This window comes from Carassius gibelio, chromosome A12, assembly GCF_023724105.1.
Source record: "Carassius gibelio isolate Cgi1373 ecotype wild population from Czech Republic chromosome A12, carGib1.2-hapl.c, whole genome shotgun sequence".
In the NCBI taxonomy this organism is placed as follows: Eukaryota; Metazoa; Chordata; class Actinopteri; order Cypriniformes; family Cyprinidae; genus Carassius; species Carassius gibelio.
In genome coordinates, this window is record NC_068382.1 from 18,545,239 (window position 1) to 18,560,661 (window position 15,423).

The 15,423-nt window shown below is 35.7% G+C and overlaps 1 protein-coding gene across 4 annotated transcripts in view; it reads right to left on the minus strand.

Moving 5' to 3' along the window:
* Positions 1-15,423, minus strand: part of LOC128025378 (vesicle transport through interaction with t-SNAREs homolog 1A) — a 123,655-nt gene that overhangs the window by 92,928 nt on the left and 15,304 nt on the right. For 2 of the 4 annotated variants that reach the window (XM_052611693.1, XM_052611695.1), the window contains exons 4-6: positions 11,295-11,372; positions 5,949-5,969; positions 57-141 (exon numbers count right to left, since the gene is read on the minus strand). In XM_052611693.1, the coding sequence (XP_052467653.1) occupies positions 57-141; positions 5,949-5,969; positions 11,295-11,372 (184 nt within the window). The remainder of the gene's footprint in view (positions 1-56; positions 142-5,948; positions 5,970-11,294; positions 11,373-15,423) is intronic. The other 2 variants (XM_052611694.1, XM_052611696.1) reach the window with 1 other exon arrangement.

A 15,423-nucleotide genomic window follows, 5' to 3' on the forward strand; every position in this document is an offset into this window, starting at 1 on the left:
CGCTCATACGAGCGAGACAATTTGCTGTCGCTCACCCCCCTACCCAGAATGCCTACCGGTTTCCACCGCTATCTGGTAGCCAGCTTCCAGCCTCCGAGATGACCTTTCCAGCCTCTCTGTGTTGTCCAACAGATGTGCTCTCTGAAACAAACCACAGATGGAAAGAAAACAATGAGAGTGATTGAGAAGACTGGGACATTATTTACAGAGACATATTCAACACACAATAGACACACTAAGACTAAATGGGGACAGACCACTTAGTTGTAATTTAACTTATACATTGATTTGAGAATATCTATCTAATTATGAGCTACGTTTCAATAATTGGACTGATCTTTGGGCAAATTCCGAAGCACAAAAGGACGGAGCTCCAATCGAACTACTTTCCTTCTTCTTAATTGAGGCTTCCTTCTTGCAGTGGCTTTGTTCTGAAGGTGTTGCCAGATTTAATTACCTTACATTTAAAACCATGGCAAAGATTAGCATGGGAGGGATGGCTAATGGAGCAGTAATATATTTTCAAATGTTGCTTCAGATAACCCAATATCTGTTAGTCTGAGAAGTTCAAGATGCCACCATAAACCTTGTTACATTATTTATTTGTTGTGTACACTCTCACAAATAAAGGCATCTAAGGTTCAGCGAAAACCTTAAATATCCATGGAAGCTTTCCATACAACAAAAGGTTCTTTATAGTAGAAAAAGGTTATTAAGATTATTAAAAACACACACAAACAAGACTCTTGTAAGAATTGTTCCATTGAAAGTTATTTGGGGAAACCAAAATAGTTATTTAATGGCATCAGTATGAAAAAAAGAAGAAAAAAAAAAACTTTTGGACCCTGTATTTTTAAAAGTGTATGCTGACACTTTAGTCTAAAACACTTGCTGGTTTCTCTACAGTGCAGTTTGGATTTTTTAGGGGTCACTGCAATGCAAACCAATGAGGTGTGTAAACTTTCTCAAGGAAAGATTGGATCGTCTTGTGTTGAGTTACAAATATACAAAGTCAGAAGTCATAAATGTAAGATTACAATGAACATCATGGTCAAGGGCCAGATGCATTAATATTGCACACTGTGGGCAGCATTTATATGTCCTTCAAATAATGACAACAAATATCATAAGAAAAATAACCTTGGCCATACTGAAAAAAAAACCACTGGAGTGCACTCAGACTCATGTTTAAAGAACATAAAATTACAACAACATAAAAATGCATTAAAAAAAAAAAAAAAATCTTACTGACCCCAAAGTTTTGAATGGAAGTGTGTTTTATACAGAACTAGATATCTCATAAAAGTAGTCATAAGTAGTCGTAAACTTATTTTCTGGAAAGTCATATCATTTAAGACACTTGAACACTAAATGAGACCACTGGATTTCTATTTGAATATACATAATAGAGGAATTTTTGTATATTATTAAAGGACATTAACCTTTATTCCTGTTTACATGCACATAAAGAATAAAGGCAGCGAGAGAAACAAGTTTCTAGTTAAGCTGTCAAAATATGCAGCGGCTAATCACTCCAAGGAAATGAAATGGAAAAATAGACAACATTCCACTTTTCAAAGTTTGACAATCACAGAGAAGGGAAAGAGGGAGAGAGCGAGAGAAAAAAAAACTGTCTGAACTTTTTTTTTTCTTCTCCTCCTATCTCTTGACAGATGTCATTTAAAATAGCTGAAATACTTTTTAATAGTTTAAGGGGGGGGGTGTTAGTAGAAAATAGAGGAAGGGAGAGAGGGAAAGAGAACAGTGGTGGGAGTGCGAATGGGGAAAAGGGAGCCATCTCTGTCTAATGAGCCCCTCTGGATCAGCTGAGATGGAGGGGACGTATTGACATGCACCGCTTAAACTAATACACCTAGACCAGGGATGTGCCTGTGTGCCTGGAAGCACAAGGCAGCGTGGGGATACTGACAGAGTAGCTCGCTCCCCTGTCTTCAAAGAGCTCAAGTGATTAGTATGTTATCATTACCATTCGAAACGTGATTTTCCTATTCCCTCTCGGCAAAGGTGACACGTCTCGGGGAGACGGCCAGCAGACTCGCGCGCCGGAAAGCCACTTCAAAGCGTTTTCTTGAATTTTTCTCCCTCGCTTGTTCTCACTCCCTCCGTCGGTTTATTTTTCGGAGGGAGTGGGGGCCGTTGATGTCTATTGTGGACGTGTGTGGGGTGCGGAGGAATAGGTTGTGACACACATCGAGGTAACAGCGAAAGGTGGCCGCGTAGGTGCAGTGACGACAGCAGCGCCGAGAAATGGCGACTTCCTGAAAACGTGAAAGAATCCAAACGGATTCCCTCGCTCCAGCGGATTTGTTTTCGATAAACGTCCCACGTGTGCATCCAAACGCACCCGTAAGGAGATGATTAGGAGTAACAAAGCACGTAAGACATAACATATCAATTCATATACTTAAAACAAAAAGTCCTAGATGCATATCACTCACTTTCATAAACCTGAATAAAAGAAACCTCTTTTTTTTCTTGATTTATTAACTATAGAAGCAGCAGGACTGTCAAAATTGTCTCACTTTTTTGGTCTTATGGAGTTCAACAGAAGATTCTTTTAAAGAGGGCATGATAAATATTGGTGCGCTTGCGACCGCCTCTGCGTGCGCCCCTTCTCATTTGTGCCAATGCATGTATGCCTTTTTATCTGACACCTACTTTTTCTACAAAGACATTCTTAGACACTATAAATGAGAATCTTTTTTTTTTTCGTAGCCATTTCTTTTTCTCTCGTGAAGAACCGCACAACAGTTGTAAGTTATTAACATGGAAGCCAGGAACAATGCGAATGTGATTCAAAAGAATCATCTTCACTTCTCTCCCCTCTTTTTCAAAATCAAACACAAGCGCTTGCAATCGCAATTTTCGAAAGTTTTGATGATTCCTTATTATTTCAAATGGGGAGGTGGGTGGGGGGGTTAGAGTCAAAGTGAATAATGATGACAGCTATGATTCAGACTGACTATGTGATCTTCTCCACCGGTTGTTTGGGACTTGTAAGAAAAGGAATTACAAGTGTCAAACAGCTGTGAATAAGGGTGCTAAATATTTAAACATGTTTTCAAGCTGAGGAAAAAGCACAGCTTAAAAAAAACAGGCTAAGTGTGTATAAGCTGCACAGGCTTTGATTCAAACTCAGTAAAATGGGAGATGATGAAAAAACGTGCGATTTAAAAGCTACACATTCTGGGGTGAAAACAAGGGGGCGGCTGAACCCACTGAAGGTGTCTTTTGACCCAAGGCTGAAAAAATGCTATACTCCCATTTTGTTTGGCCATGTGAGAAAAACAATAACAACAAAAAAAGAGAAAGAAACACACAAGTCAAGGTAGCAAAGAACGCAGAACTGTGAGGGGCTGTAAATTATAAATGCAGGAGGTGGTGTGACTCCACAAATGGGATTATTCAGCAATAGGAAGTGAAGAAATCTAAACAATAAACTGATGTTCACACACACACACACACACAGAGACACAAGAGTCTACAAAGATCCTCCAAACCAGAGGCACTGCTGAATTTCTTCTCTTATTCGAGCTAAGATGATCTTCTAGCATGCTCTGTATTGTTTACTGGTGTAGCTTTGAGATGGGGAAGAGTAAAGAAATTTATCAGGCACTTTAGATCATTATATTTGAATTTGTGTTGTTATTCTTTACAGTACATAACAGGATGACACATACTTACAGCGGTTATGAATTAGTAAAATGATGCAAGTGTCGTTTTACTTTCAAAAGATGACAGAAGCGGAGATAAGGTTTTTCTTTTTTCCCATCCATAAATATTTAACACGCCTTTACAATTTCTTCAAGATAGAAAGGATCGGAAATTTGCATTGTAAATTCGGTTATCTTCAAAGATAAGCAATCACTTACTAAACAGTTTTACAAAGGAAAGCAGAAGCATGATGCAGTGCCATCCAGTCCTCCACTGAGAGGAGGCTTCCTTTATGAATGAAGATCTTCAGATATTGTACTAGTGTGTGTGTCTGTATGCGTCTATGAATGGGGAATCCCAAGTCCAAACAACAAAACACACATACATACACACACACACACACACACACACACACAACCCTAGACAGGAGATGAAGACACTGGTGAGCAAACAGTGACGACAGACTCTTTTTGCCGTAATCCACATGCATGCACACTTTCTAGTCAAATGAATGGTACAAATACAAAAGGACATTACAAATCATCCCGGTTATCTCTAAATAAGAGGCAGGCTATTGTATTCTCATCCGCTGAGCGGGGGAAACGTCTGTGGGCTGCTTCCTAATGGTGCACAAAGAAAACTCTGCAGTTGGCTGTAAATCCACAATTCTGTTATATTTAGAGCCATGCATGCTACTAAATTACTGGCAAAAGCCAAAAAACTGTAAACAAACACTTAAACATACTTTATTTTATAGGATGTAAATGAAATAAGGGGTTTGGGTTAAAGGAGTTTACACCTGCTGCATACTCCTCAAGTAAGAAAATACTTCAAAATATTACTTTCAAAATAAATGCTCTGGAAAGCACATTACAAAGGTGATCTAATTGCACATATAGATGACATTAGCACTTAACATATTGAAAGGTTTGGGGACAGCAAGATGTTTTATTGTTTCTGAAAACAAAAAACGGGTCTTATGGTTATATTAAAAGACTTAAAAACAGTAATATTGTGAAATATCATTACAAATGAATAATTTTTTGTATATTTTAGTATGTTTTAAAATGCAATTTATTCCTGTGATGGCAAAGCTGAATATTCAGAAGCCATTACTTGAGTGTCACCGGATCCTTCAGAATTTTTGCTTTGGTGCTTAAGAAAAAAATATTATATGAATGTTAAAAACAGCTGTTATGCTTACAATTTTTGGGGAAAATTTTGTAGGTTTCTCTGACAAAATATTTTCTAACATTATAAATGTCTCTACTGACACTTTTGAAGAACTTATGAATAAAAACTATTTTTATTTCTCACAAAATTAAAACAAGATAAAATAAAATTTACTGACCAAACCTTTGAATGGTAATATATATATATATATATATATATATATATATATATATATATATATATATATATATATATATATATATATATATATATATATATATACACATACATATATATATATACATATATATATATACATACATATATATATATACATATATATGTATGTATATATATATATATATATATTTATATATATATATATATATATATATATATATATATATATATATATATCTACATGCATATTTTGATTACTTTTGCTATCATCTAACATTCACTTATATGTAATCTTAAAAACATTAAAGATTTAATAAGATTGAATAACAAATCTCAAAATTAATATTGATTTTAACTGATTTTTTTGTTTTGTTTACAACTTATTTTTATTGTTTCATTGTTTAAAATTTTCAAAAAGACAAAAAAGCACAGAATATAATATCAATATGTTCATAAACAGCTACATGGAGAAAATATTGAAACATTTTTAACTTGACATTTCTAATTAAATATATTGTTTAAATATAGTCACAATTTTGCCATGCAGAATACTTAACAGCTAAAGCACAGCATGCTAATGGGACAAAAAGTGTTAACTTGACTAATAAAATAGTGTTGGACGAATAGTTGACCATCATAAAAGCATATCCAGATCTCCCCCTCCCTTTTTATTATAACAGCATGTCTCATTGCGCTTTCAATTTGGGTGAATGTTTTGACAAGCTGATTAAGTCTTTTAAGGTCACATCTTTGATTCGTTTACTCATAGAGCAGGATATAGAAATGAGCCTAATTTTGAGCTCAATCAAAAGAGACTTTAAAATCAGATAGGCCTTTTTTATGCTAACGAATGGGGTAAATGAATGGAGGGTCCACGGGAAAAGGAGAAGACCAAAATGCGAAGGAAGAGCAGCACTTACCTCTTCACGTAACTTTATCAACTGCCACATGAAGGCACAAAATAGAGGGAAGGGGGAAAGATAGGGAGAAAGAAAGAGAGTGAGAGAGATGGATAAAAAGCCAAGACATGGCAGGAAGCAGTTCAGTCATGTGGCTGGTTACAGAATTAACCTTGACGATTTATCTGTTTGCATGTTTAGCATTTAGAAATCACAGACGAACACATTAAAAGAAGCTAAACCCGAGACTCATCCCGACTTTTTTGAACAAACAAAGATCAAGTTCTCATGCTGTCACATTAAACAAAGAGACTGGGAATGGATATCTCAACTCACGACATCTAAACTATCATCATCAAGGAAGAGGGGGAGAGAAACAGTCACATCACAGCACTTGATATGGCATAAGGGGGAAAAAAAACTCTAGCGTTTAAGTCGGAACTGTAGGATAATACAGATTTCGTACAGTAAGAAAGGAAGCTTTGAGGAATTAGGCTCCTTAACGACAACGCGGCAGGATTCCTACTTCTTGGCTAAGAAACAGAAAGTGACTTTTTATTATTACAGTATGTGCCCATCATTTTTGACTTGCTATTAATGTCCAATTAGAGTGTATTATGCATTAGGCCCCTGAGGAATGAATGTGTATACATAAACATTGCACCTTATTATAGAAACAACCTACCATTTTTTGCATGTATAGGTTATTAATTTTTAATGAAAGGGAATTGGGAAACACTTTAATATAGGGCTCAATTCTCACTATTAACTAGTTGCTTAATAGCATGTCTATTATCAACATACTGGCTGTTTATTAGTACTATAATGCACATAATATTATGCATTCTACATCCCTAATCCTACCTAATACCGATACTTAACAACTACCTCGCTAACTATTAATGAGCAGCAAGTCAGGAGTTTATTGTGGCAAAATGCATATCCTATGGTTTGTTAATAGCGAGAATTGGACTTTAAATTTAAGTGTGACTTTGAATTGCATATTAACACTAGTAAAACAGAGAATGCATGTTTTGCTGTGAATCCAGTGGCTATTGAAAGAAGCTAACATACTTAAGTAGATTAAGCATTTAAAGAAGCTCTTCATTACAGCCTCTTTAGGTAACACAAGTCATTCTTAGCAAAAGGTGAGTTACTTATCTGCAGCACGCAACATATTCAGAAGAGGAGGGGAAGAACAAGTATCTTAATTTGTCAGCCGTTGCAGGTGATTTTTTAATCTCCATTTCTTGCCAGAGATTAAAGGTTAGCAGATCTGAGGGGAAGCTCTGGGACATTATTAAAGGCCTCTCATCTCTTTTTGTGTGCGCTGGTCATTTTTAATTTTGCTATTTTTAAACCATTCGCTATCATATCAGGAAAGAGACAGAACTCGGATCATGAATTATAAACTTAATGCCTTACTCGAAAGGCAGAATCTATGGTCGATGGTCGCCGCTGTCGGTGGGGACGGCGTGTTTCAAATCTCCCATCTGCCGTGGGTTCACAACAAAGCTTTGGTTGAAGTTTATCTTGAAGTACGTCAGTATATCTAGGATGCAATGTTTCTAATATAAAGTATCTTTAGGAAAAAATACATAAATATATAATATAAAAACTAAAAAGAAAAGCAATAAAAATGTAATAAAAACATCATATAAATAACAATGTAACTATAAACTGTACACAATAAATGAAAAAAATTATGTTTAAACATTTAAATGTAGGAAATAAAATACAATTATTATTATTAAAAATAAAAAAATACATAAATAATTACATAATTGGATTATGTGCTAAAAGAATAAGTTACAATACATATATCCTAACAACATAATGAGCATTCTATGGTTAAAAAAATAAATCATGATAATAAAAAAAAAAGAGGAAAGTAAAAAAAAAAAAAAGGAAGTTAATCTCCAATATTAAGTAGGAAAAATTTACTTTTACAATTAGAACCAGGAATAAAGTCAAACCACATTGCCGCTCCTAACTGAGTATTATTTTTGCCGTATTATTAATACATTGCCTGCATTATTCAAAAGGCCAGTGTTTGTGAATACGCTATAGAAGTGGCTATTTAGGTTTGCTGTGAGCCCACCCGTGCTAAACATAACCCTGCAGACCGTCTCAATGAACACCAAACAAACCTTGTTCTATCATATTTGTGCTGCTTGGACGATTGCGAGTCCTCGCCGAGGATTTACCAGGAGAATCTGGAAGACTTTAAGCTTGCTGTTGTTCTTTTCTGCAGTGTGTTTTCCTCTTTAAACCAAACCAGACAACCAGTCTTTTGTTGCTTTACCTGAACTCGCAAGCAAAAAAAAAACCTTAAAAAAAATGTGCTAAATCGTTTAATTATGTTGTGATGAGTTCATTCCTTCGTTTTTATATTTTTATTTATGTGGCTGTTATTCGAAACTGCACTGCTGCAATTTTTCTGTTATGATAATCAGCGGATTTTCAAACAAAGATTTTTTTTTTCCAATACGGAACTCGATACAAGTGGTAATCTGCTTCCTTTGTAGCCTGGAAAATCTGGTCCACGCCGGCTCAAACCTGCCCAATCTCTCGTGGCCATGCCTTCTGCTGTGTCTGAAATCGAAACTATTCCGCAGAGTATTCGCGTGCGAAAAAAAAAAGTGTGTGCGCTCACACAAGAACGTGTGTGGTAAAAATGTGTGTGTTTCGGGTGGAAAGGGGAGGGGGAGGGATGCTGAAGAAAAAAGTGCGACGGTAGACCACCACATTATTAAAAAAAAAGAGCGATAGCGCCAATTCCGTCTCTGTCCACATACAGATAACGAATAAATGCCGAACTCTATTAAACCGTCTTTTAGCTATTATCGCCGGGCCAACACGCTATTTTCAGAACTTATGACGGTTCCCTATTTACTTAGCTATAAATCCTCGCCATGTAACGAACAGATTTGTGAGTGGTAATGATCTGCTCAGCCAGGGCTATATGAAATGATCCTGACCCCTTTTAGATCGTCAGGAATTAAATTGACCGACTCACCCCCCTACCCCACCCCACATCTCTTCCCCTCCGCTCTATCGCTCCTGTCTCGCTCGATAAAAAAACCTGAAGTTCTGACCACTCCACTCACAGCAAGTCTTGTGTTAGCCTCCTTAGTATAATTCATTATTTTTCTTTAAATGGAAATCAAGTTAATTCAACACCTGAAGTCTGATCGGGAAAACTGGTCCTTCTTTTCCCGGTCATGAAAACAATTATGCATATTTAAAATGCATGTGTCAAACTGATGCAGAACATAAATGTCTATGAGATGGTTTTTTCCTACTTCATGGAAAATGGGATAGATAAATAAATAATGCATTTATAATATAATACTTATTTTTTATATAATATAATATTTAAATACAGATATTTAGTACATTTATATAAATAGTGTTAATATAACCATTGTTATAATTTATAATCTATTATAATAGTTATATATTATATTATAATTGTAATATTTAATATTTAAAATCTATTATAATATTTATATAATACATTTTTTTATATAATATAATATTTAAATACAGATATTTAGTAAATGTATATAAATAGTGTTAATATAATCATTGTTATAATTTATAATCTATTATAATAGTTATATATTATATTATAATTTTTATATTTAGTATTTCAAATCTATTATAATATTTATATACAAATGTAGTATATTGCTCATCCTCATGTCCTCATTTTTATTGTTTGTGTCTTTGTGTGAAAAGAGGATTTTGATATTGTAGGTGACAGAGAGTGGGGAGCTTGACTGCATCTTAGGAAATAAATATAAAAACATCCCAAAGCACTTCATCCATTTACCAGATCATTGCCTGCAATCTAACATGAAGCATCTCTCTTGTTATTGTCTTTAATGTCTTGTTATTAGGGAAATTATCTTTAAGTGTTTAGAGAATGGCTAATATGAAAAAGAATAAGAAACTTCAGGAACTGAAATATAATCCTCTTTAACTATTGTCCTATTCTTCAAACATCACTAAAGTGAATAAAGTATGAAAGCCTGCATTTTAAAAATCCATATCAAATGAACTACTGTGTCATCCACGACGATTCATAATTGTTTTTGATTAAAGAAGCTGTCATCGAATGCAGTTTGAATAACAACTCGATTAATATGATTTGGCATACACTGATCTTATAAAAGGAAAGAACGGAGTCAATGAAAAAAAACAAAAGCAAGTTAGAATTTTTCTTTTCTTTGGCAAGAATTTGATAAAACCATCAATGTCTAGCTGTGGGTTTGACAGCTCGAGGGACACTTCTACTCTCAACTTCGTATGATGTGTCACACTCGTTTTTTGTGACCCACTAATTTGGTAAGAATATGCATATCAGCTACCCATCACGGCTAACGCTACATATGTTTGTAAGAAGTGTGGTGCAAAGGTCATGTGTGAAATGCTAATGAGGGGGGAAAATACAAAAACAAAAAAACACTACTTTTGCAGTTACAAATGATCTCACGGCTCTTTCACAAGGTGCCTGTGGATACACTTACTTGGAGTGTGTGTTGACATGTGGGATATTCAATAAATACAGTAGGATAATTAAAAGTATTATGGGGTTTGCTTTTAAAAGCAGCTGTTTAAGGGATAAAACTGGGATAAAATGGAAAATAGTAAAAACCCACTTTAGAGTATATGAGTGTGAATAATAATATAATATAATATATGTACACACAACAAAAAAACATTGAAAATATAAATCACACATACTTTATATAAAACAAATGTTTTTTTGTTTTTTTGTTAAATTATATGTAATTAAAAATTAAATATTACTTATTTACAAATATTTTAACATTTATATTAAATAAAATGTGCACACACACATATATACACACAAACTTATTCATATAAACAAAAAAAAATCTAAACTCATACAAATATGCATATGTGTTTGCGGGTGTGAAAAGATATTTAAACTAGTTCGGAAAATATTTCTTTTATTTCTTTATAACTATTTGAAATAATACTATTCCTTAATTTCATTTTTTTATTTACATAGTCCCCCCCCCCCACCCTCTGTTTAATGAACTTTGAAAGCAGTCATTATTTTTGGGATTTAGTTGGGGGGGTTTGAAGAATATGGACTCAGGCGGAGGGTGAAGAGCTGGGAGAAAACGTGAATTTAACACAATCTGGTCCTGCCCAGATGCTGGTTAGCGCCTAAAGCCCATTCAGTATTTGGGCAGCTTTGCATTAAACAGTGTTGCTTCTGCATGACTGGGTGCCAATGCCTGCCTCTCTCTGCCCCTCGTGGCCTTGACCCGTCCTCACCCCGAGCAGCCACCCACACTGGGAAAACACAGCCCCTGATTAACACCCTACCTGACTCTCTGAGGAGCCCCCATCATCCCCCAGGAGCTCGTTCCGCACCTCATCACTGTAGGCAATACGTGACCTTTTCTGCAATGGGAAGAGGTTGAGAGAGGAAAAAGAGAGAAAGTAAAAAGACCGAGAAGGAAAAAGAAGAGGGGCAAGGGGAGAAAGAGAGAAAAAAACAAGCATTAGTTCACTTGACTTGAAAAATCACACATTTCTAAAACACGAGAGCCCCCTGTTGGATCAGCAAACGAAACAAAAATACTTACACTAGGTGAAATACTGAGGCAAGTGAGCGAGCGTGTGCATGTATGCGTGTGTGTGTTAAGAAAAGAGAGGAAGTGTGCTTGCATGTGTGAGTGTAATATAGTTCTACTGTGGCTTGAGTGAACCGGAGCCCTTCCATACAATAGCAAAGCCCCCCTTTCACTTAAATAAATAAAAAGTGTAGAATGGCGGGCCGTAGTACAAGACAGAGGCAGGGAGCATCTTAGGAAAGTATCAGTTGTCAGAGGGAAATGTGTTCTGGGGGCTGTCACTGCTGTCAGTCCTGTTCTCTGGCAGCCCCTGTGATAATACCAAGCCAGGGAGCTAGACAGAGAATAATTCATCACCCAGGTCGACGCGATTGGCGTGCCATCAGATTTGGGTTCGTTCCTCGTCTCTTCTCCGCTACACAGTTGGGAAAAAGAATGCCGTGTCCATAAAAGAAAGCGCGCACACACACCCCCAACACTTCAGAGCGTGCCACCTCCGATTCAGGGAGCGCAGAAGCAGAGTATGGCATGTTTACAAACACAGCCGACCTCTTCAAATACCCTCCAAACTAAACACACACACTGGTGGTGCGGAGGAAAACACACACACACACTGAGATAACGTTTACCAAGAGCCCTTTGCTTCCCTCTGTTCACTCTTCCTGCGGGCTGGCAGTCTTCGGGAGGAAGAGAGCAGGGAAAGGTGCAGGCGAGCCACGGGAAAACTGAACCGCAAAATAACTGCTATACAAGAACTGCATTTTGTGATGCAATGCTGTGTCACAATTGCTCGCAGAGGATGCAGTCAAATCCAGGAGGATAAGACAAGAAAATCTAATAAAAATAAAGTGTTTTCAGAGAGTTTTATCAGCGAATCTACAATTTATCATCAATTTAATTTTGAAAAATGTGTAGCAAATTAATTTGCACTATGCAAAAATTTACCTATCTATCTATCTATCTATCTATCTATCTATCTATCTATATATATATATATATATATATATATATATATATATATATATATATATATATATGTGTCTGTGTTCATTTTTTTAAGAATTTTGAACAGAACATTCAAAGCCATCAGCCTCTTGCTGATAAATTAGAAAAACTGAAATTATAACCAACTAACTTTCATTTTATATCTTTATACCTATGTTAAATATTACTAACAATCTTTTTTTGACATCATTTTTAAACCCTCTGTTTAAGGAACTTTGAAAGCAGCTGTTTATTTACTGATTTGTTTTCGGGTTGGGTGTGGGGGGGGCATTTTTAAAAGAATAAGTAGCAATGAATTTGCACTATTCCAAATTTTTTGAAACTGAATGTAGCATTCTTTATATTTTGATCACAAACAACAGTAGTTAATATAAAGAACAGATGTAGGAATTGAGATTTCTAAAAAGGAGACTGACAGATCATTCAGTTTTAAAATATATACGCGTGTCATATCTCACATGTCATTTCTTATTTCGCATTATATTCAGCAATCGTTTATATCGGTCTCCACATTATTTCACAGACGAGCAAGCACCACAAACAAAGCGCATCTTCTGACAAGGAAAGAAAAAAAACACACCCACGTGCTCCTCCTTAGTCGAGTTACACCTTAAACAACAGCAGAGGAACTTTGGGGAATGTCGGCATGTTCATAATTGAAAACGGAAGCCTTGGAGATGTCTTCATTTGAATGCACACACTATCGTCTTCAAACCCGATTCGAACCCTTCTTCTTCTAAATAGCTGTTTGTTGTAGCTGAGAGCATCAACCACTTTCACAATGTAACCTTTGAGTGCATCTTGCACAAAAAGAATGGCAAATGCAGCCTTAAGTCTTCGAAGGGGAAAACTAGTCACAGAAACAAAGCGAGATGCCTCTCCCTGCCCGTTTACACCATTTTGCAACTCCCCCTGCAGTAAAACAAGACTCGCACTGATTATTCTTCCCTTCATCTGCTGCTATAGCACAGCAGCTGGGCAATATTGACTGCTTAACCCTAGGAAACACTTTGACTGGTACTTTGCATTAGATCGGAGCCGAGTTATAGGTTATTAGAATTATTTATTTTCCTACTTACTTATCTCCTATTTGCCATGGATTAATAAAGAGGAGTTCTCTTTTCAGATCATTGGGGTATTGCATATTTAATCATGACCCAAAATGACCTAAAATCAATTGGAATGATATAAAAGTAAAAAAATAAATAAAAAAGAAGAAATAACCAATGGATTTTAAAGTTCCTACATATTGCATAGTTCATCTGGAGCACTCAATATAAACCCCGGACTAAAAACATAAAAACCCAGAGAGAAGGCTTTGTATTTGTAAGAATGAAAATACTTTATTGCTACAGAAAAAGAAAAAAACAGTGAAATCTTGTTTAATCTGTTTGAAAGGTCTTTCTCTTGTCACTTGTTTTAATCTTGGGTGAGAATTTGCTTCTATTCCCGGAAGCATAGGGAGAAAGTACAAAGATTCGTCTTAACTTTATGCAAAGTGGTCTGACTGCCTTTTAAAACAGACATGTCTCATCAAACCAGAAACCAGGGTTTTTGTGTCCTGTCGAAAATGTGTGTTGTACCTCTGTTGACGTGATGTACAATGCAAAAAGAAAACTGTTCAACCACACAATAATAGCACTTGCATCGCATGAGCTAAATATTTATATCAGCTAGAGAAATTATCATATCTTGTCTGTGTACTGAAATTCATATGAACAAAACTCCAGCAGATATTGTTCTAATAAATGTATCATTATATAAATATAAAAGCATAATAAAAACATCTTATTTAAAACATCCTGTTGTAACAATACAGTTAATCAAAAGGGTTAAAACCATAATAAGAAAAAAACCTAACCTTTAGTTCTAAGGGCAGGAAAAGTGAAAAATAAATGTTTAAATGTTAGAAATAATTACCACAAAAATATCTTATTAAAAATCAACTGCTATCTCTTATTGTTCATCATTAATATTGCATTATTATTATTATTTTTAACACACTGCACACTGACAGCAAACGGCAACACAAGGACACAAATAATAATGGAACCTGAACTGCAGCAAAAGTAAACAGTTCATTAGAGAGGCATTAAAAGGCATAAAAATACCCAGGGGCAGAGTTTAATGAGAGGCCCTGAAGTGACACTGCCAAAGCTGTTTCCTCCACTTTTCCACTCGGAAACCACACGGCTGGTGGCAAACCGTGAAGAGCAATTAATGATATTTAATTTATAAAGTGTGTTTCATTAAGTATTTCGCACCAGTGGGAAAATGTCTGGCCAGTTCTGATTTCGAGTTAATGGGACTTTAGTCAAAAACAATGTGGCTGCCTCAAATTGCCATTTAACCTTTTCTTTCTGCAGCTAATAATCTGCTGAAAATGTTTAAGGGGAATTCACGATTCAAGTGGGGTGGGGTCGGGGGGATAAGCAAGAAAAAAATAAATCACATCATATTGCTGATTGCTGGAACAAAAAAATAAAATCTAAAAAGCAAATGAGAAAAAGACTATGACTAAGAATGAATGGCGTTAAATATAAAGAAATGTGATTGTTATTAGGGCTTTGTGTGCATGTGTCTTCGCTGTTTTGTGATGTTAAGCAACAGTAGACAAAGCGTCGTGTGTTTTTTTTTCTGAGTGCATCTAGTCTAGAGTAAAGTGCTGTAGTGGCTGAAGAAAGCAAAGACCTTTTCAAGCAGGCTCCAGTATCACAACAGTCTTAAATAATGCATCTCAACCTAGCAGGGGTCTAACACCATCCGCGAGCAGAAAGAATACTATTCACACATGCACGGGAAGCTTTACATCCACCCGCACTCACATAATGTTGTTTTTCTCTTTTAACATCGAGAAAATAAATTGTAGAAGG